The following is a 20,144-nucleotide window of genomic DNA, read 5'->3' as shown; positions in this document are numbered from 1 at the left end:
TTCTTCGTGTTTGCCAGTAATTCGAAGAATGCCTATTTCTATTTACCAAAGATATATCAGATTAAGTAAAATATGTTCTCAAGTAGTTATTATTTCACACTATTATTTTCCTTCATCTTCCTAAGTTGTAATTGGACTGGTGAAGTGATTTGCTTATAATAAGCTGTGGTGGTAGATTCTTCCCTTGAAATTTTTTTCTTATTATTTGATCAGAATTTATTTCGTCTTATTTATTTATTTTGTTTTTAATTTATTAATAATAAATCAATAAATTGTTTTAAAAGTTATCCTTCCTTAAATTTTAGTTTTAATTTTAATTCACAAGTTTAAATCTTATATAGATCGACTTTGCTTATTTTATATCATCTTTAATTTAATTTTTGCAAATTTTTTTTTATTTTTGTACAAAGCGTAGAAAAACAATGACTGAATTTAATTCTACACTTGTCAAATGGCGCGTTGCCGCATTAAGTTTGAAAATTCGAAGATCGATTCAAACTAAAATTTGTGGGAGTCCACCCAAACTTCATTTATTGATTATTACGTCTCTACTGTTCTTTGCTAATTTTTATTTTTTTTAATCTTATTTTCCTTACTTTTCTTTTATTTTTCTTCCTTCTTCCAGGTATTGACCTTTGAAAAAATATCCCACCACTCTTCCATCCATCATCACCAACAAGCACCCATCACCAGTCTTCCAACAACCACCCATCACCACTCTCAACCACCAAACACCACCCAAAATCCCACTCTCAACCACCAAACCCCACCCAAAATCCCATCCCGTCACAACACCTAAACCAGTATACCCCCATTGAAAAAAATAATAATAATAAAAAATAAAAAAGCATTAACCCATCTGCTTCGCGAGACAGCCCCGCCGGAATCGCGCAGTCACCGACAGAACTTAACCCACAGCCGTCGTCGTCGGATTTGAGGGTTTTGCCGTCGGAATTTCACGATCCTTTTTGCTCGTCGGTTGCCGTTCAATTACGCCAAGAATAGATCCTCGTAGCTTCGTTGTCATCCGAATCCTCTCTGGTTGCCGATCCAATCACAGCCATTGCCGTCTTGAAGCTTTCTTCCTCGCCGACGTGAAGCCCCCACTGGTCGTCGCTGGAAGTTTTTCTGGGTCTGTTAAATTGATCGTTTGGTACAGTGTATTTGGTAATAAGTATATAAAAAAAATTAAAAAAAAAAACGAGGCTTGTTTGGTTACATACACAGCACTATCCCAATTCTGAAATCCGTACAGCACTGAACCAGTTGTGCCTACACTAGTTTCATTCAATAAACTAGCTTGAAAAAAAAAAAAAAATACAGATTGTTGATTCGGATGGTGGGCTAATTTGGGAGCATTCAACACTTGGATATTCTTATTGGAGCGCGTGGAATCATGACAAACCATTACTTTGTCGTCCAGGTAAGTACCTCATTTGTACCGCGTAACTCCCGTAAGCGGTTTATTTTATTTTATTTTATTTTTTTTAGATTAGGAAAACATAGTTTTTTTTAGGTATATAATTTTTGCATGCGAACTCTAGGATAGAATAACTTAGAAATAACCCTAGTTTCACACTTCCTTCCATTTTATTTTTATTTTTACTTTTATTTATTTTATATTATTTTTTATCTTTAAAAAAAAAAAAAAGAGAGAGAGAGAAGGAAGAAAATTCACACACTCCACTCCCTTTTTCTTTTTATTGGTTGTTTTGCCATTGCATATTTTAATTAGCATTTGCATAAGCTACTTAAGGGCAGAATCCCAACAAGATACGGTCGGGATTTCATTACTCATTTCCGTGGCCCACAAATCACATAATCTGAGCATTTGTTAAACCCTGAGCTGAATTTAATTAAAATTCATTTAGACATCAGCCATTTCTAGGGTTACGAGCTCATAGGCCCTCTGGGAAGGACGCGATTGTTAATAACTCCAGTAAGTCATTATCAAATTGATAAACGGTAGGCCAGTTCTGACTAGGAGTGTGGACGAACCGTCATTAGCAGACCAAGAGCCTCTCCACTCTTTCCTGGGAACTACTCCATTGTTAGTTTGATGGTCCTTATCTGGTAATCTCTCAACTTAAATTTGGAAAAGAGTAGGAGTAGTCTAATTAGGGAGAATTAATTTGGATACCATCCTATTAATTCTTTTTACGATTAGATTAAAAAATTCATCACCCATAAATTTAAGCTCAAGATAAAAAGGACAAAAAAGTAAAACACATAATTGGATATCATCAATAGACCAACCGATGGCTTCTTTATTCGCCCTAAGCACCTCAAGTAGCTGGGTCTCCTAGTTGGAACCTACCTTTTGAGATCATGTGTGATGTGTCAGATTATGCAGTCGGGGCTGTTTTAGGGCAAAGAGTTGATAAAGCACCCTATGTTATCTACAATGCTAGTAAGACCCTGAATGATGCCCAATTCAACTACTCAACCACTGAAAAAGCATTGTTGACGGTAGTGTTCTCTTTTGACAAATTTCGCTCTTTTTTTGATAGGATCTAAGGTCATCATTTATACCAATCATGCTGCGTTGAGGCATTTTCTCTCTAAGAAAGATGCCAAACCTAGGTTGATCCGATGGATCTTACTCCTTCAGGAATTTGACCTTGAAATCCGTGATAAGAAAGGCTCTGCGAATGTAGTCGCTGATCATTTGTCTCGTCTAATGGTTGATTCGATTAGCAATTCTCTTCCCATCTCTGATTATTTCCCTGATGAGCAACTTTTTGCAGTATCTCCTGCACCATAGTATGCCGATATTATCAATTACATTGTCACAAGTCAAACCCCTTTTACTTGGTCCAGGCAGGAACGAGATAAATTTCTAGCTAAGGTTAAGGAATATTTTTGGGATGACCCCTACCTGTTTAAGTATTGTCAAGATCAAATCATCCGTAGGTGTGTCCCCGAGGTAGACCAAGAGTCCATCATTTCATTCTGTCATGATCAGGCCTGTGGTGGCCATTTTAGCTCTAAAAGGATTGCTACAAAAATCTTACAATCTGGATTTTATTGGCCCACCCTTTTTAAGGACATCCATACCTACTGTGTAGCATGTCCTAGATGCCAACTCTTAGGTAAGATTACCAAAAGGAATGAATGGCCCCAACAATCCATACTAGTGGTTGAAATCTTTGATATTGACTTCATGGGACCCTTTATCTCTTCATATGGGTATACCTATATCCTTTTGGCCGTTGATTATGTGTCCAAATGAGTAGAAGCCTTAGCCACTAAGATAGCCGACCATAGGGTTGTGGTGAAATTCTTGAAAGACTTAATTTTGTCCCACTTCGGTACACCTCGAGCCATAATCAGTGATAATGGTTTACATTTCTACAACAAAGTCTTTGCTAGCCTAATGTCCAAATATGGGATCACCTATATGGTAGCCCTATCTTACCACCCACAAACCAATGGTCAGGCTGAGGTATCCAATAGGGAGATCAAACATATCTTAGAGAAAACGGTTAAACCCACAAGAAAGGACTGGAGTCTCCGCCTTCATGATGCTTTATGGGCCTATCGTACTGCTTATAAGACCCCTCTAGGAATGTCTCCATATCGATTGGTCTATGGTAAAGCCTGTCACTTGCCTGTCGAATTAGAACATCGTGGGCCATCAAGGCCATGAACTTTGATTATGATCAAGCTGGTGAGCGTAGGACACTTCAACTTAATGAGTTGGAAGAACTCATAAATGATGCCTATGAGAGTTCAAGGATTTATGAAGCTAAGACTAAATTGGAACATGACAAAAATTCTCTAACTTTTATTATTTTATCTCACTAACAATGTATATCCAACCTCCTCTACATATGTCCCTATTTATAGAGAAAATTCTAATTACAGAAGTGAAAATAAAATAAAATAAAATTCTTCCTAAAATCTTGCTACTTTCCAATTTGGCTTGATCTTTGACTTGACGTGCTTTCCAATCTGTCTTGATATATTTTCCAATTTAGCTTGGTCTGTTGATTTAATGGAAAAGGCAATTTCTTAATTTGACTTTGATTGATCGTGTAATCCCACATTTCTGCTATTTTTGTTTCTTTTCTTCTTATTCCGAAATCAGCCCCTATAAAACATGAAAATCAGGGATAAGAACATTTATCTAATAAAAAATATTAATTAATAATTTATTATAAAATATACAATAACAAGTTTTATGCACTTTTCAAATTACCCCCAAACAAGCTTTTGCTAGTCTTCTAGCAATTAAAGGCAAAAAGAGATAAGTTTACAAAATTGTTACTTTAACTGACTCCTAACTAAAAATGTGCCACTTTCGCAGGCTACTTTCGATTGCATTTACCATATGCAATAAGGTCTTAAACCCCTAGGTTACCCTAGTGGACGAGCTATGGCCTCGTGAGGGTGTCCAGAAATGATACCCACAAACATCCAAAATTGTGCACACTTTGCACTTAGCTCACTTACTTCCATGGAATCAGAAACGATTGCACACACATCATCATCAAGTTAGTTATTATGTTAAATATAATAAAGATTAATATTCTCAAGCAATCACAAACCTCTAATCGCATGCAATAATACTATGGTCCCCACACAAAGTTCAATTCAACATATTTCCAATAACAATCAATCCCTAATTTCATTTTGAAGTGAACTAGCATCCAATTATGTGTTTTACCCTTTTGTCCTTATATTACACATTACAATAGCTTCAACTCATTAATATTCCCTTATAAGTTAAAGTACCCAAGGCATGAATTCATAACTTTACTTATGCATGCGAATTTTAATCTTTCTTTCTTCCATCATCATCTTTTTTTTTTTTTTTTTGGTTCCTAAGAAGTCCGACATTACTGTCGTTCCTAATGATCGTAATGAGTTAGTTCTTACCCATGTCCAAACAGGATGGAGAGTTTGCATCGACTATCGAAAGCTCAATAGTGTAACTAGGAATGATCATTTTCCTCTACCATTTATTGACCAAATGTTAGAGAAATTGGCCGGTCAGTCATACTATTGCTTCTTAGATGGTTATTCTAGCTATAATCAAATCCCTGTCCACCCTGATGACCAACACAAGACCACTTTTACCTGCCCATTTGGTACATTTCTTTATCGTCGTATGCCATTTGGCTTATGCAATGCACTCGCTACATTCCAGCGATGCATGATGAGTATCTTTAGTGACATGGTTGATAAGTTTTTAGAAATTTTCATGAATGACTTCTCTGTTTTTGGCTCGTCATTTTAACAATGTCTGCACCATCTTACTCTCGTGCTTCAGCGTTGTCGTGATACTAACCTCGTTCTTAATTGGGAAAAATATCATTTCATGGTCCCAAAAGGAATTGTCCTAGGTCATACCGTCTCTAGTGCCGGAATCGAGGTAGATAAAACAAAAATTGATCTTATCTCCAATTTACCCATTCCTAAAACTGTCCACGACATTCGAGTTTTCCTAGGTCATGCTGGTTTCTATAGGCGTATCATCAAAGACTTCAGTAAGATAGCACAACCTTTGACCCATCTTCTAGCTAAGGATGCCCCATTTGAGTTTACCGATGCTTGTCACTCTGCTTTTGAGCAATTAAAATCCGCTTTCACTACTGCACCCATAATCCGGTCACTTGATTGGAACCTACCTTTTGAGATCATGTGTGATGCGTCAGATTATACAGTCGGGGCTGTTTTAGGGCAAAGAGTTGATAAAGCACCCTATGTCATCTACTATGCTAGTAAGACCCTAAATGATGCCCAATTCAACTACTCAACCACTGAGAAAGAATTGTTTACGGTAGTGTTCTCCTTTGACAAATTTCGCTCTTATTTGATAGGATTTAAGGTCATCATTTATACCGATCATGCTGCGTTGAGGCATCTTCTCTCCAAGAAAGATGCCAAACCTAGGTTGATCCGATGGATCTTACTCCTTCAGGAATTTGACCTTGAAATCTGTGATAAGAAAGGCTCTGCGAATGTAGTCGCTGATCATTTGTCTCGTCTAGTTGTTGATTCGATTAGCAATTCTCTTCCCATCTCTGATTATTTCCCTAATGAGCAACTTTTTGCGGTATCTCCTGCACCATGGTATATCAATATTGTCAATTACATTGTCATAAGTCAAACCCCTTCTACTTGGTTTAAGCAAGAGCGAGATAAATTTCTAGCTAAGGTTAAGGAATATTTTTAGGATGACCCCTACCTGGTTAAGTATTTTTAAGATCAAATCATTCGTAGGTGTGTCCCTGAGGTAGACCAAGAGTCCATCATTTCATTCTGTTATAATCAGGCCTATAGTGGCCATTTTAGCTCTAAATGGACCGCTGTAAAAATCTTACAATCCAGATTTTATTGGCCCACCTTTTTTAAGGACACCCATACCTACTGTGTAGCATGTCCTAGATGCCAATTCTTAGGTAAGATTACCAAAAGGAATGAATGGCCACAACAATCCATACTAGTGGTTGAAATCTGTGATGTTTGGGGTATTGACTTCATTGGACCCTTTATCTCTTTATATGGGTATACCTACATCCTTTTGGCCGTTGATTATGTGTCCAAATGGGTAAAAGCCTTAGCCACCAAGACAGCCAACCATAGGGCTGTGGTGAAATTCTTGAAAGACTTAATTTTGTCTCGCTTTGGTACACCTCGAGCCATAATCAGTGATAATGGTTCACATTTCTGCAATAAAATCTTTGCTAGCCTAATGTCCAAATATGGGATCACCCATAAGGTAGCCCTATCTTACCACCCACAAACCAATGGTCAGGCTGAGGTATCCAATAGGGAGATCAAGCATATCTTAGAGAAAACGGTTAAACCCACAAGAAAGGACTGGAGCCTCCTCCTTCATGATGTTTTATGGGCCTATCGTACTACTTATAAGACCCCTCTAGGAATGACTCTATACCGATTAGTCTATGGTAAAGCCTGTCATTTGCTTATCGAACTAGAATATCGTACTTATTGGGCCATCAAGGCTATGAACTTTGATTATGATCATGCTAGTGAGCGTAGGACACTTCAACTTAATGAGTTGGAAGAACTCAGAAATGATGCCTGTGAGAGTTCGAGGATTTATAAAGTTAAGACTAAATTGGAACATGACAAACAAATTTTAAGAAAGGAGTTTTTCCAAGGCCAAAAGGTTCTTTTGTATAACTCTCGTCTTGCATTGTTTCCTAGGAAGTTGAGGTCACGATGGTCTGGTCCCATATTATGTACACCATGTTGCTAGTCATGGTGCCATTGAGGCACAAGATCCCAAAACTGGAAAGCTGTTTAAAGTTAATGCTCATCGTTTAAAGCCTTTCATTGAGCTTGAGGCTCATGTTATTGAGGAAATTTTCCTCGTCAATCCGGTCTATTCGGACTAATCTTTTTTGGGGGAACTTCCCCCATTACGTCTGGCTAAAGACGTTAACCTTAGCGCTCCTGGGAGGCAACCCAGCCGGTTGTGTCTATTCAGTTACCTTGGATTGATTTTCGAGTCTTAACCAGTTGTATCTCACTCCTACTCGTTAGCTCCGTAACTATTTAGTATTTGAATATGGTTCTATTTTGTTTGGGGGTGCTATATTTATCTGATATGGTTTTCGATTGTTTTCCATAACCTCTTTTACAGAAATTGTACTCCACATCAAAAAGGTGAGGTAATATGTTCCAATATTTCTCTATATGTCTCCACCTATACTTGTCCATTTAATTTCCATATTCTTTGGTGCCAACACTAAGGACAATGTTGTCTTTTGTTTGGAGGTGGGGCAATGCTTTTGCTTCTATGGAAATTATAAGTTGAATTGCATGTCATGTCAAATTTGGGTGAATTATTGTTCATGTATGATTGGGAATTGGTATTTTAGGGCAGTTTTGAATATTTAATTCATGTTTTGGTATATGTGGTCCACATCATTGTCCAGTTTGACTATTATTAATGATAATTAGTCCCTATTGTACTTCACTTCTCACAATGCACACTAGTATTTTTTTGTGGGGTATAGGCCTAACCTTATGTGATATATTACCTGTGTTGGATACGAGTTAGTAGACCTTGAAAAGTAGATGTCCTTGGCATGATGATAGAGAAATATGCATGATTAGTTAATACCTTTCACGAAGTAACCGGGCCTCTTGCCTCAGTAAGCAATGAGTGTTCGCGTCAAAAAGTGGAGGGTTATGAAAAAATGAAAGTGTTGGTTTAGGTTCGAAACCTAGTTGACTTGAGTTAATAAGCTCTTTGGGGTGTCTTTACACCTAATGCCCTAAAACCATCTGGTTGGGAGTCATTAGCCTAAAGCTCGTTACATGGGTTATCTAGAAAGCTTAAGGGACTTAAACATTGCACAGCTTGTCATCCTAAAAAAAAAAAAAAAAAAAACAGATGATGATGGAAGAAAGAAAGATGAAAATTCGCATGCATAAGTAAAGTCATGAATTCATGCCTTAGGTACTCTAATTTGGAAGGGAATATTAATGAGTTGAAGCTATTGTAATGTGAAATATAAGGACAAAAGGGTAAAATACAAAATTGGATGCTAGTTCACTTCAAAAAGAAATTAGGGATTGATTGTTATTGAAAATATGTTGAATTAAACTTTGTGTGGGGACCATAGTATTATTGCATGTGATTAGAGGTTTGTGATTGCTTGAGAATATTAATCTTTCTTATATTTGACATAATAGCTAACTTGATGATGATGTGTATGCAATCATCTCTGATTCCATAGAAGTAAGTGAGCTAAGTACAAAGTGTGCACAATTTTGGATGTTTGTGGGTGTCATATCTGGAAACCCTCACGAGGCTATAGCTTGTCCACTAGGGTAACCTAGGGGTTTAAGGCCTTATTGCATATGGTAAATGCAATTGAAAGTAGCCTGCAAAAGTGGCACATTTTTAGTTAGGAGTCAGTTAAAGTAACAATTTTGTAAACTTATCTCTTTTTGCCTTTAATTGCTAGAGGATTAGCAAAAGCTTGTTTGGGGGTAATTTGATAAGTGCATAAAACTTGTTATTTTATACTTTATAATAAATGATTAATTAATATTTTTTATTAGATAAATGTTCTTATCCCTGCTTTTCATGTTTTATTGGGGCTGATTTCGGAATAAGAAGAAAAGAAACAAAAATAGCAGAAATGTGGGATTATACGATCAATCAAAGTCAAATTAAGAAATTGCCTTTTCCATTAAATCAGCATAGATCAGGCCAAATTGGAAAATATATCAAGACAGATTGGAAAATACGTCAAGTCAAAGATCAAGCCAAATTGGAAAGCAGCAAGATTTTAGGAAGATTTTTATTTTATTTTATTTTCACTTCTGTAATTAGAATTTTCTCCTCCCAATCGTTCCATTTTAAACTCTATAAATAGGGACATATGTAGAGGAGGTTAGATATACATTGTTAGTGAGATAAAATAATAAAAGTTAGAGAATTTTTGTCTTCAATTTATTTCTTATAATTTTTGTTATGAAAATTGTTTTTATTTCTTTATTTTGTTTTTTTATTATGTTAACTTAAACATCCATTCTCAAGGGAGTGATGAAGCCACCATGGCTGAAAAATAATTTTTTTTTTTGTTTAATTCTTTTATGAAATTTTCTCTTTAGAGCATTATTTTACTCTTCTATTCTGTATTCTTATTTTGATAAACAAATTAGAAAGAGGATTCTTCGTGTTTGCCAATTAATGGTAATTCGGAGAATACCTATTTCTATTTACCAAAGATATATCAGATTAAGTAAAATATGGTCTCAAGCAATTATTATTTCACGCTATTATTTTTCTTCATCTTTCAAAGTTGTAATTGGACTGGTGGAGTGATTTGCTTATAATAGGAAAATTTACATACAGAGAAATAAACAAATTTATTTATAGTAAGCTATGGTAATGGATTCTTCCCTTGAGATTTTTCTTATTATTTGATTAGAATTTATTTCGTCTTATTTATTTATTTTATTTTTAGTTTATTAGTAATAAATTAATAAATTGTTTTAAAAGTTATTCTTCCTTAAATTTTGGTTTTAATTTTGATTCACGAGTTTAAATCTTGTATGGTTCGACCCTGCTTATTCTATACCATCTTTAATTTAGTTTTTGCAGGTTTTTCTTATTTTTGCACGAAGTGTTGAAAAACAACGACAGAATTCATAATTCTACACTCGTCAGTTGAAGAAACAAAGTTGTCAAACAAGCTACCAGGTAGCTGTGACAATGGTGTTTCGGTTGACCAAATTGCCATTTCGGTCGGCCGAAATAGACCTCGAAAAAAAGAACAAGTGGAAGTTGCTTTGGTCGACTGGTTGTGCCTCAAACAGTGAAATTGGCTACTGGAATTGGAGTTTACTATTTAAATGTATTTCAAAATATGTGCCCATTTAGGTCGACCGAAATGCCTCGAAAACCTACTGAAACTCTATTGAACATGAAAGTCATACTTTGGAACCTATAGGATTCATTCTACCCTCATACATAAGTCAAAATCTGATTTCTAAAGATGAATGAACATGTGATCATATCAACAAGCATAAATATCATATTGAATCATGTCATAATGGTTCTAAGCCTCATTACACATCATGTGTTCCAAAACATAATTCATAAGTCCATAGATACCAAAAACACTACAAAGCACATGCTAAACACTTTGCATGATGACGAAAAGGAATGCTTGCACAACACATCCTTCAAAATAAGCTAGATATATCAACCATCCAAGAAAAGTGCTTCTTTACCTGAAAAGCATGGACAAAGGACCATCAATCTCATTTTATTCAAATCCTACAAGTTCTTCACGGAACAGTTTGTTGGGTGGGATTCAAAGTGCTTTTCACCCCGTCAAGGAAGGGATGCACAACAAGATTTTCAATCCGGGCTAAAAGAGCCCAAAGTCTTGCTAGAGACGTTAAAGACCAGTGCTTCGTAGGGTTTACAACCATATTCCTCCCTCATTTCTATTTTACCTTTCATTTCTTGAGTCGTCTAGATATGTTCTGAGTTCATACACATTGTTAAGGACTTTGATTGAGAATGCTTGCACTATCAGTTTTGAATTTGACATTTAGTGTCTATTCGATCGATCTGAGAAGAAGTCAGATCGATCGAACAATCATCTCTGCATCCAATCATTTCTCTGTCCCATCGAGCGTAAATTTCCTGCATATTTCAGCTCTCTATGTATCGTGCGAACTTCATTTTCGATCGATCTGAAATTCCAAGATCGATCCAGTTTTCCTTTGGATCAATCTTCATTCCATACTTAGAAAATTTTTTAAAGCATTGAAAAAATCACCTCTCTGTGTATCGGTCGAACATGTCTGCAGGTTTTCACCTATTGGATCGATCGAGATTTGATCGATCTATGTCCGATCGATCTGAATGCTTCCTGTTGACTTTGACTTCTTTTTAAATTTTGTTTTTAATTTAATTTAATTGTTATTTTGAAAAAAAATATATATATATCAAATAAAAAATCCAAAAATATTTTATTTCTTCAAAAAAATTCAAAAATTTTCAAAAAATACTTTGTCGTTTTATGAGTCCGATCGATATGAGTTCCTTCATAATCGATCTGAGTTCAATCGATCTGATTTCCTAGCGATCGATTGAACATGTCGGAGATCGTTTTTAAAAATATGACCCAAGGGTCATTTGGATCGATTTCAACATCAATCTCAGACCCCACCTCTCTCCCACCACTGTTCATCATCTCTCCTATCTTCGGCGAGTCTCTGACGACCGTCCAAACTCTCCAAACTCGATCCTGGTCTTCTTTCTCTCTCGGTCTCCACTTCTCTCCTTTGATTTGGTAAGTTTCGATATTATGTTTCATTTTCAAGCCTTAATCTAGTAATTTCCATTATTTCCATGTTTAGATCTGAGCTTTCCATGTTCCATTGTTGCCATTTTTGACTTTTGAAGCATGTGTATATATATATGTATATATTTTGGTTCTGATTTTGATTTAGGGGGTCACGTACCTATTTAAGTGACCAATATTAACTTATTGAGGTGTAGAGGGGCCTACGAGCTTGCTCGGGTGTCCCCCGTGTTGTCCACGTCACAGATCTGTGACTTTTTGTATTTTTGCAGAGTTCGATCAATCTCAATAGTTCTCAGATCGATCAGAAAAAAATCGATCTCACAATGTACTTGGATCGATCTCATCTTTTTCTTGATTGATCACTTTTCACACTTTGCATTTTCATATCTTTACACCCTCCATAGTGTTCATGCTAGTTTATTTATGTCCAATGCCTGTGTTTTCCACATTGGATGCATTTCATACTTATATTGTTTAACATGCTTCACTTATCTGAACATTCAATGTCTATACCTGGCTGCATTATCACTTGTATAGATTCATGTCAATTATTCTGAGTTATCTATCTTACTTGACAAACATGTTTCTATTTGTGTGCTTTAATTCTATATTTCATATAATATTCCTGGTACTGACCCCAGTGACAGTGTTTCTTTCTTTTGCAGTCCATGGCTCGAGTGAAGACTGTTGCTCGCTGGCAGTATCAATGCCGAGTGCGACAGCGAGTGGAGGAGCCTGAGGAGCATGAGGAGCCAGCTCTAGCTCAGTCTGAGCGTTCTGTTTCTTCTGCTTCTGCAGCTTCATCTTCTTCATCGGCCGATAAGGCTGAGCATATACAACCTCCTTCACCACCACCAGCACAGCCCGGCCAGGTCCGAGATAGACCTATCAGGAGATACTCACACCTTTCAGTGGCGCATGAGTCTGTCTTTGACACTGTTTTCTTTTCCCAGTCAATTCTAACCAAGGCCGTCTTCGATGAGATTGACCGGCGCGGCATTTCAGCTATTTTGGCTCCGGTAGGCTACCCTATTTACCTACGGCTCGTCCCGTTGTTCTACCAGAACCTTCAGCCGACCCCAAGTAATCTATAAGAGTTACGGACTACTATTGATGGCCATCTTATCCGTATCACTATTAAGACATTGGCCACATCTTCTCGATGCCCACACGTCTGCCCTCCTGGCCTTTAGTATCTTATTCTCCGGAGGCCATCTGACACAGATATGGCCATTGCACTGACTGGCCCTTATAGTGATGGCGAGACATTCGCCACCCGGACTTATTTGCCCGATGATTTATGGTTCTTCGACTCAGTCTTGTACCGAAATGTATTTATGGCAGGCCATAAATCCAACGGCGTTCAGATTTTCTTCCAACCTTCTACACCTTCTATACAGGCCATTGGTTTTCTGTTCCTACACTTTACTGGAGTGTCATGATGAGATTGTATGCGAGCTTCATCAGCAAGACCAAGCTTGGGTGAGCCACTTTCCTTCCCTTCGAACATCTGATTACCCAGATCCTCCGAGATCAACATTATCCTTTTCATGTAGCAAAGCATCCTGAGTCAGAGGCTTGCCGCTATGGCAAAAAGGATTGGAACAAGAGCTACGATGCTTTCATAAAGAGTCTCGAGGATGAGGCCATCTTGGCAGCAAAGGAGGTAGAGTTAGCAGCGATGGATGAGCAGGCAGCAGTAGTAGCAGCAGCGGCAGATGATCCAGCAGACCCACAGGTGGTTCCGGATGCATATATAGATATAGACTTGGAGCGGGAGCCTCCAATAGAGTCATTGCATCACTTTCTAGCAGGGTCGCCATTACATTCTCAGGAGCTGAGTCAGGATGTACCTCAGTTTCATTATCCAGTCATTCCTAACACTCTAGTCCAGACACCTAGCCTAGGAGAGTGTATCCAGACATTGGAGGATGCGGTTGTCTCTCTCCAAGCAGATGTGACTACTCTCCGCTCAGACATACTGACTGCGCTGCAGGGCATTTCCAGAGATATCCGGGGATCACGCTCCACCAGATCGACCTCATCTGCTTGATCTCTATATCTCTCTTTTATCATTTTATATATCTGTGCTCCTTGACTATTATTTTGATACTGTTATTTTTGCGACTAGTCTGTTGGCCCAGATCCTGTGTTGTACCTTATACTGCTTTTATTTTCTTTATCTTATGCATGATATTTTTGGATGTCAGGTTATTATATTGATCTATTTATCTGTGATTGACTACATTATCAAGTGCATCTTAGTGACTTCAGTAAGAGAGTGCTGCCCAAATTTTTTTCAAAACCATCCTTATTCCTCTCTCCTTAGTTCATTTATTATTCCATTTACACTTGTATGTCCATTGTGCACTGTTATTATCTCCTTTGTTATCTGATGACCTTTTATCCCAGTGCCATCTTTTCAGGACCACAGTCAATCCCAAGTTTGGGGGTTGTACCTCCCATTTCGGATACTTGTGTCCCGGCCATTCCTTGCCTTAGCTGCACTGGTATACTATTTCCTTTTGGTTCTCTTTACACATTGAGGACAATGTGTCATTTAAGTTTGAGGGTAATGGGTGTTATTTGTAGTGTTTGTTTTCAATTCAAAATTTTGAGCATGACTTGTGTATTTGAGTGATTTTCTATGATTGGTCCATGACTAGCTATGATTTTGATCTTTTAAGGACTATATTGCTTAAAATTTAAAAATTGCTTAACTTGAGAGTCCAATACTCCTTGTATGCCTTGTGGATGCCATTTAGGAGTACATTTTTCAAAAGATTGATATCTTGCTTGTATTTGTGGTCCACATCATCCTGATTTTGTGATTATTTTGAGATTCACTCTAGTATTCTACACTAGCACAGGCGCACACTAGCATTCATTTGTGGGGTACATACTTTATTAATTATTGAATTGGATAAATCCCAATTGGGCTAGTAGTGCATTGAAAGATTTCATTTTTGATAAAGGTGGATAACAAACCCTTTTCATTGAGTAGCCGGGATTCTAGCCTCATCAAGCACTGAATTTCTCATGCCAAAAGGTGGAGGGCCTAAACCCTAGGTAATAATTGAATGCTAAGAAAAAAAGAAAAAGAAGAAAAGTTGCAAAAGTAATAAAAAGTGAGGACTTCTTCCAAAATGTGAGAAGTGGGAAATGATTAGATAGATGTTGTTTTGATTTGTAGCCTAGTTGATTTAAGCTTGTAAGTCCTTAGGGGTGTTTAAACGCCTAATGCCTTAAAGCCATTTGGTTTGGGAGTCATTAACCTAACGTTTGACCTCATGGATTGCTAGAAAGCTTAATAGATCAACACATTGCACTATGCTTCCATCTTTGATCCTCTAGGATAAAATAAAAAATAAAATAAAATCGAGTGAAAAGAATAAGCGCACCTAGGTCAATAAAACTTTAATAAAAGATCCACTCTTTATCTTGATGATCGGTACTAGATTTGTGTGTTAGTTTAAGGGTAAGGATGTAATTATTCTTTAGTTAGCTTAGATAGCAACAAACTTGATGCCGGTCCACTTAAAAAGGATTCTAATATTGTTTTGATTTGCATGATCATTTTCTTGATGTGTGGAGGACCATACTTGCTTGTTTGATGTTAAAATTTTGGAAGATTGCTTGGCAATGGTTGAAAAATTACATACTTGAGGTAGTCTTCTCCCAATGCTTGTTTGCAATATTGGTGCCTCTTTTATGAGAATGAGTTTAATGTTTATGGGTATCATTTCTGAAAACCCTCACGAGACTTCACTCGTCCACTAGGGGTAACCTAGGGGTTTAAAAGGCTTGTTACATATGCTAAATGCAATCGTGTTTCCTACGAAAGTGATGTTATCCATTTATTGCTTTCTAGATTTATAGTTGTATAGTTGTTCATTTCATTCCTTTACTTCGTAGTTCATTGCTAGGGACTAGCAATATTTAAGTTTGGGGGTGTGATGAGCGCTAAAAAGTGCGCATTTAAACCCCTTAAGCTCGAGTATTCTAGGACCTTCATCTATCTTATTTTCCCGTTTTAGACTAATTTCATATTATTACCCTTTTCAAGCGATTATCCCCAAAATAAATCAATTCAGCTGTGATACCCCTCAGATCCGAGACACGGGTTGATCAGGCCCAAGCCCAAACCCGAGGGAATATCAAAAAATTAATATTTAAAACGAACACAGATTACAAAATGAATTAAGAAATAAATAAAAGCTGAATGAATTCTAAAATAAAATCCTTTCAAATTAAATGCTTAGAAAATCCAATAATCCAAAACCTCCAATAGTTTAAACAACTCGGGAATCCATCTCAAGTGGACCCTTAATAAAAATCCAAACTGAAATGAAACTACTAAAAGAGCATTCAAAGTAAACCATGGAGAGAAGTCCTACGTCGTCGGAAGAGTGAGTGATTGTCTCTGCTCAGCACGATCAGGTCTAAAATTGAAACTGGTAAATACCTGAAAAATAGAAATGGGTCAGGCCCATGAACAAGTTCCATCCTACTGCAATCCAACAGAAACTCGATACGCATGTACATCCTAACCAACTCAACAATAACTATGTAATCCGTACATATATATATATATATATATATATATATATATATATATATCCACACTATGGAACTCTCATTGGACTATGATGAGGGTCTCAACCTGAGTAGAAGGCAACATGCAAAACGCACTTGAGTGGGTATGACTACCTAAGCCTAACAAGGTATACCTCAACCAACATAGCCAGCTACGCATCCTACTGCATATACGCTCCCTAACCGTCGATTCTGAGACTCAAGCTCATATCGCGGTACCATAACAATATATTTAAAGTCCCATCCTATCCATCCACAAGAAATCCAGTAAGCCGTTCAGCTTGTTCAGCTACATTGACTTACATATCCATAGCAAGTAATCCAATTAGTCATTCAACTTAGTTTCAGCTGATCTAACTCAAATATAAGTAGGATTTATTTTATAATCCATTCCCTTATTTCGTATAGGTAGGATTTAGTATTTTGAAACTAATCCGTCTCTAGTATACCACTGTCTCATACCGGTGCATACAATCCATCCATCAAGTAATTGATAATACAGATAATGAAAGTAAATATCAACTAATCCATACATCCAACAATTGATAATTAAAATATTAAATATAAGCATTAGTTGTTCCGTAATAAGCATACTAAAGTTATGTATTTTAACATGCTGCTTTTACACTACACAACCAAAAATCCAGCAATTGACAATACAACAGTATAAGCAAATATCAATTTATCCCCACTGTCCGTATAATTGAGGGAACATAAATAAATGTACACATTAATTAATTCCATGGCGGGCATAATAAACATAGGTGAACTGTCATGCCTATAATACCAGTCCCAACAATTATGCAATAATTACTTAAATTGCATCATTAACTAATCCTTAACAAGCATAATAAAAATACATATTTTAACATGCTTAATTCATTCCACTGTTATATGATTAGAATTGGATAATCAGTTACAAAAAATTGCTAGAACAACATAAGCAATTTAAACCATTCGCATCCCCTACCAGTTTGCAACTTTGTTAAGAACTGTTTACTGTTCAACCTATAAACCCTAGATGGTTTAATTATCCAGTCCCACATTCTCTGGGATTTTAATGTAACCTCAGACCTCATCTAATTTCCCATGCACAGTCTCCGAATACTCCAGAAAAGTAGAAAAAAAAAAAAAAAAAAAAAAAAAAAAAAAAAAAAACAAACCCAGAAGCGAAAATACACCAAAACTGCATCAAAAGGGGGTGGAGCCACCTCCCCCACATGGGGGAGCCGCCTCCCCCTTGAGTGGAGCAGGCTCCACACCATGTGGAGCCGCCTCCACACACCCTAGAGCAGGCTCCACCCTTGTGTGGAGCCGCCTCTTCTCACATGAAACCATACTGCTCGTTTCTCTTACCCGTTTCACTTCCGGCGACCTCCATTCCTTCTGTCCTCCATTATTAAGGTTTCTACTGGTTAATTCTAAGTCCCAGTGTGTTCCAGAGATTTTAAAAATCATTAATCATTAACCAACATCAATCAACACAAGGAATACGCAAGAAAGATTTAAAACAACCAATTACCGATTCATGAACACATACTGTTTTAATCAAATCTAACATGCAAACCAGATTAATTTTAAGGTTTCCCAATGTGTTTCAGAACTAATAAGAGTCTTTATCCATCAACTAACATCACTTAAATCATGAATTATGTAAAAAGAAGGTAAAATAAACAATTAACAGTTCATGAACACATGTTGATTAAAACAGTGCAAGCATGCGAACCAGATTGATTTTAGATCTTTATCTGTTCCTGGAATTAAGTTAGACATGTAAAGAACACGAGTCAAAGGGAGAGAGTTAAGAACAGAACTTGCCTGTAAGATTTTGAATTAAAATCTTTACACCGTCTTCCTAAATTTTTCGGCGGTTCCTACAGTTCCTGACTCCTCTATTGCCCTCTATTTCTCTCAGTCTCACTATATACGTGAATAGGGTTTTTGATTTCTAAACCCTAAGCCAATCTCTAATGATATATTTATATAGGCTTAAGGAAAACCTAATTCTATTATATTACGATATAGAAACCTCAACTAAATATAACCCTAGTCGGCTAAATCGGGAAACATAAAAACCCTAGAATTATAATGAATACGAAAACCATTAAAAACAATTAATTCATATTTCCACGTAATCATATATTAAAGAAAATAAAATAACTAAAACAAATACTCAATTAAATAATTCAATTAAAACTAAAACAAATACTCAATTAAATAATTCAATTAAATAAAACAAATACTATAATTAATTCAATTAATTAACAATAATTAAAACAAATAAGCAAAAAGCCAAATAAACACTTACAAATGCTAAAGTTACAATAAAACCATAAAATAAACTACCGAGACTATCCTTTAAAAATTAGGGGTATTACATCAGCCAAATTAGAGCATAAAAGAAGCAATCTTAAGCTGAATGGAAGGAAGGAGCAAAAAAGAGCAAAGTGGTTGAAAACAGCAAGTTTTGATTGATCAGACATATCCCAGATCGATCTCACAGTGATCGATCCAGCCTCACCAATATGGATCAAACCCCTTGTCCTTATCCTCAAGAATTTCCATCTTCGATCGATCCAACTTTCCTTTAAATCGATCGAACTCCTTTGATCTTATCCCCATCTACCACTTTTGTCTTTTTTCCTAAAATATCCCAAAAATATCTTTTATTTGTCATATTCCAAAAAGGCGCCGCTAAGGATTGATCGATCTGGGCATACTTCGATTGATCTGGCCAGAGTTCGATCGATCTCATTAGAATTCGATCGATCAAATCTCCTCAAGTCTGAAATAAAACAAAGTCCAGCTCATTAAAAGATGGCTCGTGGTGCAATCATTGAGAGGACCCTAGTACACAAGACCTGACCATTGGGTCCCTAGTACACAAGACCTGACCATTGGGTGTGACACTTGAGCTACCTATATAAGGATTTTGAGCCATTTTACACAAGAGAATGAATAGATATATATTTTTACAATCTTGGAGAGGAGGCTAGAGATTAAAAAGATACACACCATTTGGGAGTTCTTCCATTCATCTAGGATTTCCATCAAGGAGAAGAAGATCATTCCTACCATAGAGATGGCCTTTAAGGGTTGGATGACTACATCAATGAGTGGCTAAACATCTTCATGGGGCTAGAGTTATCCCTAAGCATGCCTTCTGGATCTTGATGTTTTGTATTTTGAGGGGATTTGTGTTGTAATTTTGTCTTGACATTACAAAGACCCGATACACAGATACATCTTAGATATCTCAACAATATCTATCTAGTCCATAAATATATATATCCACACTAAGGGACTCTCACTAGACTACAAAGGGGGTCTCAACCTGAATAGAAGGCAACATGCAAAACGCACCAGAGGTGGGCATGAGTACCTAGACCTAACAGGGTACATCTCTACCATCATATCTAGCTATGCATCCCAATGCATATACACTCCCTAACCAACGATCCTGAGACTCAAGCTCATATCGTGGTACCATAAGTATATATTTAAAATCTATCCAAAACTAGAGTATGTCATTCAATTGTTCATTGATCTGACATAGCTAACAACTAATCCAGTTAGTCACTCAACTTATTCAGTTGATCTGACTTAACCATCAATAACAATTAATCCAAGTAATCACTCAACTTCCTCAGTTGATCTGACTTAAATATACGTAGGATTTAATTTTATAATCCATTCCCTTATTACAAAGTAGGTAGAACTTAGCGTTTTGAG

At 36.7% G+C, this 20,144-nt stretch overlaps 1 protein-coding gene across 2 annotated transcripts; it reads left to right on the top strand.

Annotated features, from left to right (window-relative positions):
* The first annotated feature begins 376 nt into the window (after positions 1-376).
* On the top strand, positions 377-15,775 carry LOC132267113 (uncharacterized). 2 transcript variants are annotated; one of them, XM_059768166.1, is made up of 3 exons: positions 377-1,423; positions 12,482-13,298; positions 13,373-15,775. In XM_059768166.1, the coding sequence occupies exons 2-3, from the start codon at positions 13,268-13,270 to the stop codon at positions 13,867-13,869; spliced, it is 528 nt and encodes a 175-aa protein (XP_059624149.1). In that variant the 5' UTR covers positions 377-1,423; positions 12,482-13,267; the 3' UTR covers positions 13,870-15,775. The 2 variants fall into 2 exon arrangements, with proteins under 2 accessions (XP_059624149.1, XP_059624150.1); XM_059768167.1 differs by having other exon boundaries at positions 379-1,423; positions 12,482-15,775.
* Positions 15,776-20,144: the final 4,369 nt, after the last annotated feature.

This window comes from Cornus florida, unplaced genomic scaffold, assembly GCF_030987335.1.
Source record: "Cornus florida cultivar Cherokee Brave unplaced genomic scaffold, ASM3098733v1 CherokeeBrave_3.0.0_Hap2_Chr07, whole genome shotgun sequence".
NCBI classification, from domain to species: domain Eukaryota; kingdom Viridiplantae; phylum Streptophyta; class Magnoliopsida; order Cornales; family Cornaceae; genus Cornus; species Cornus florida.
Note: the sequence above shows the minus strand (reverse complement) of the source record. Positions and strands in the feature narration are given on the sequence as shown.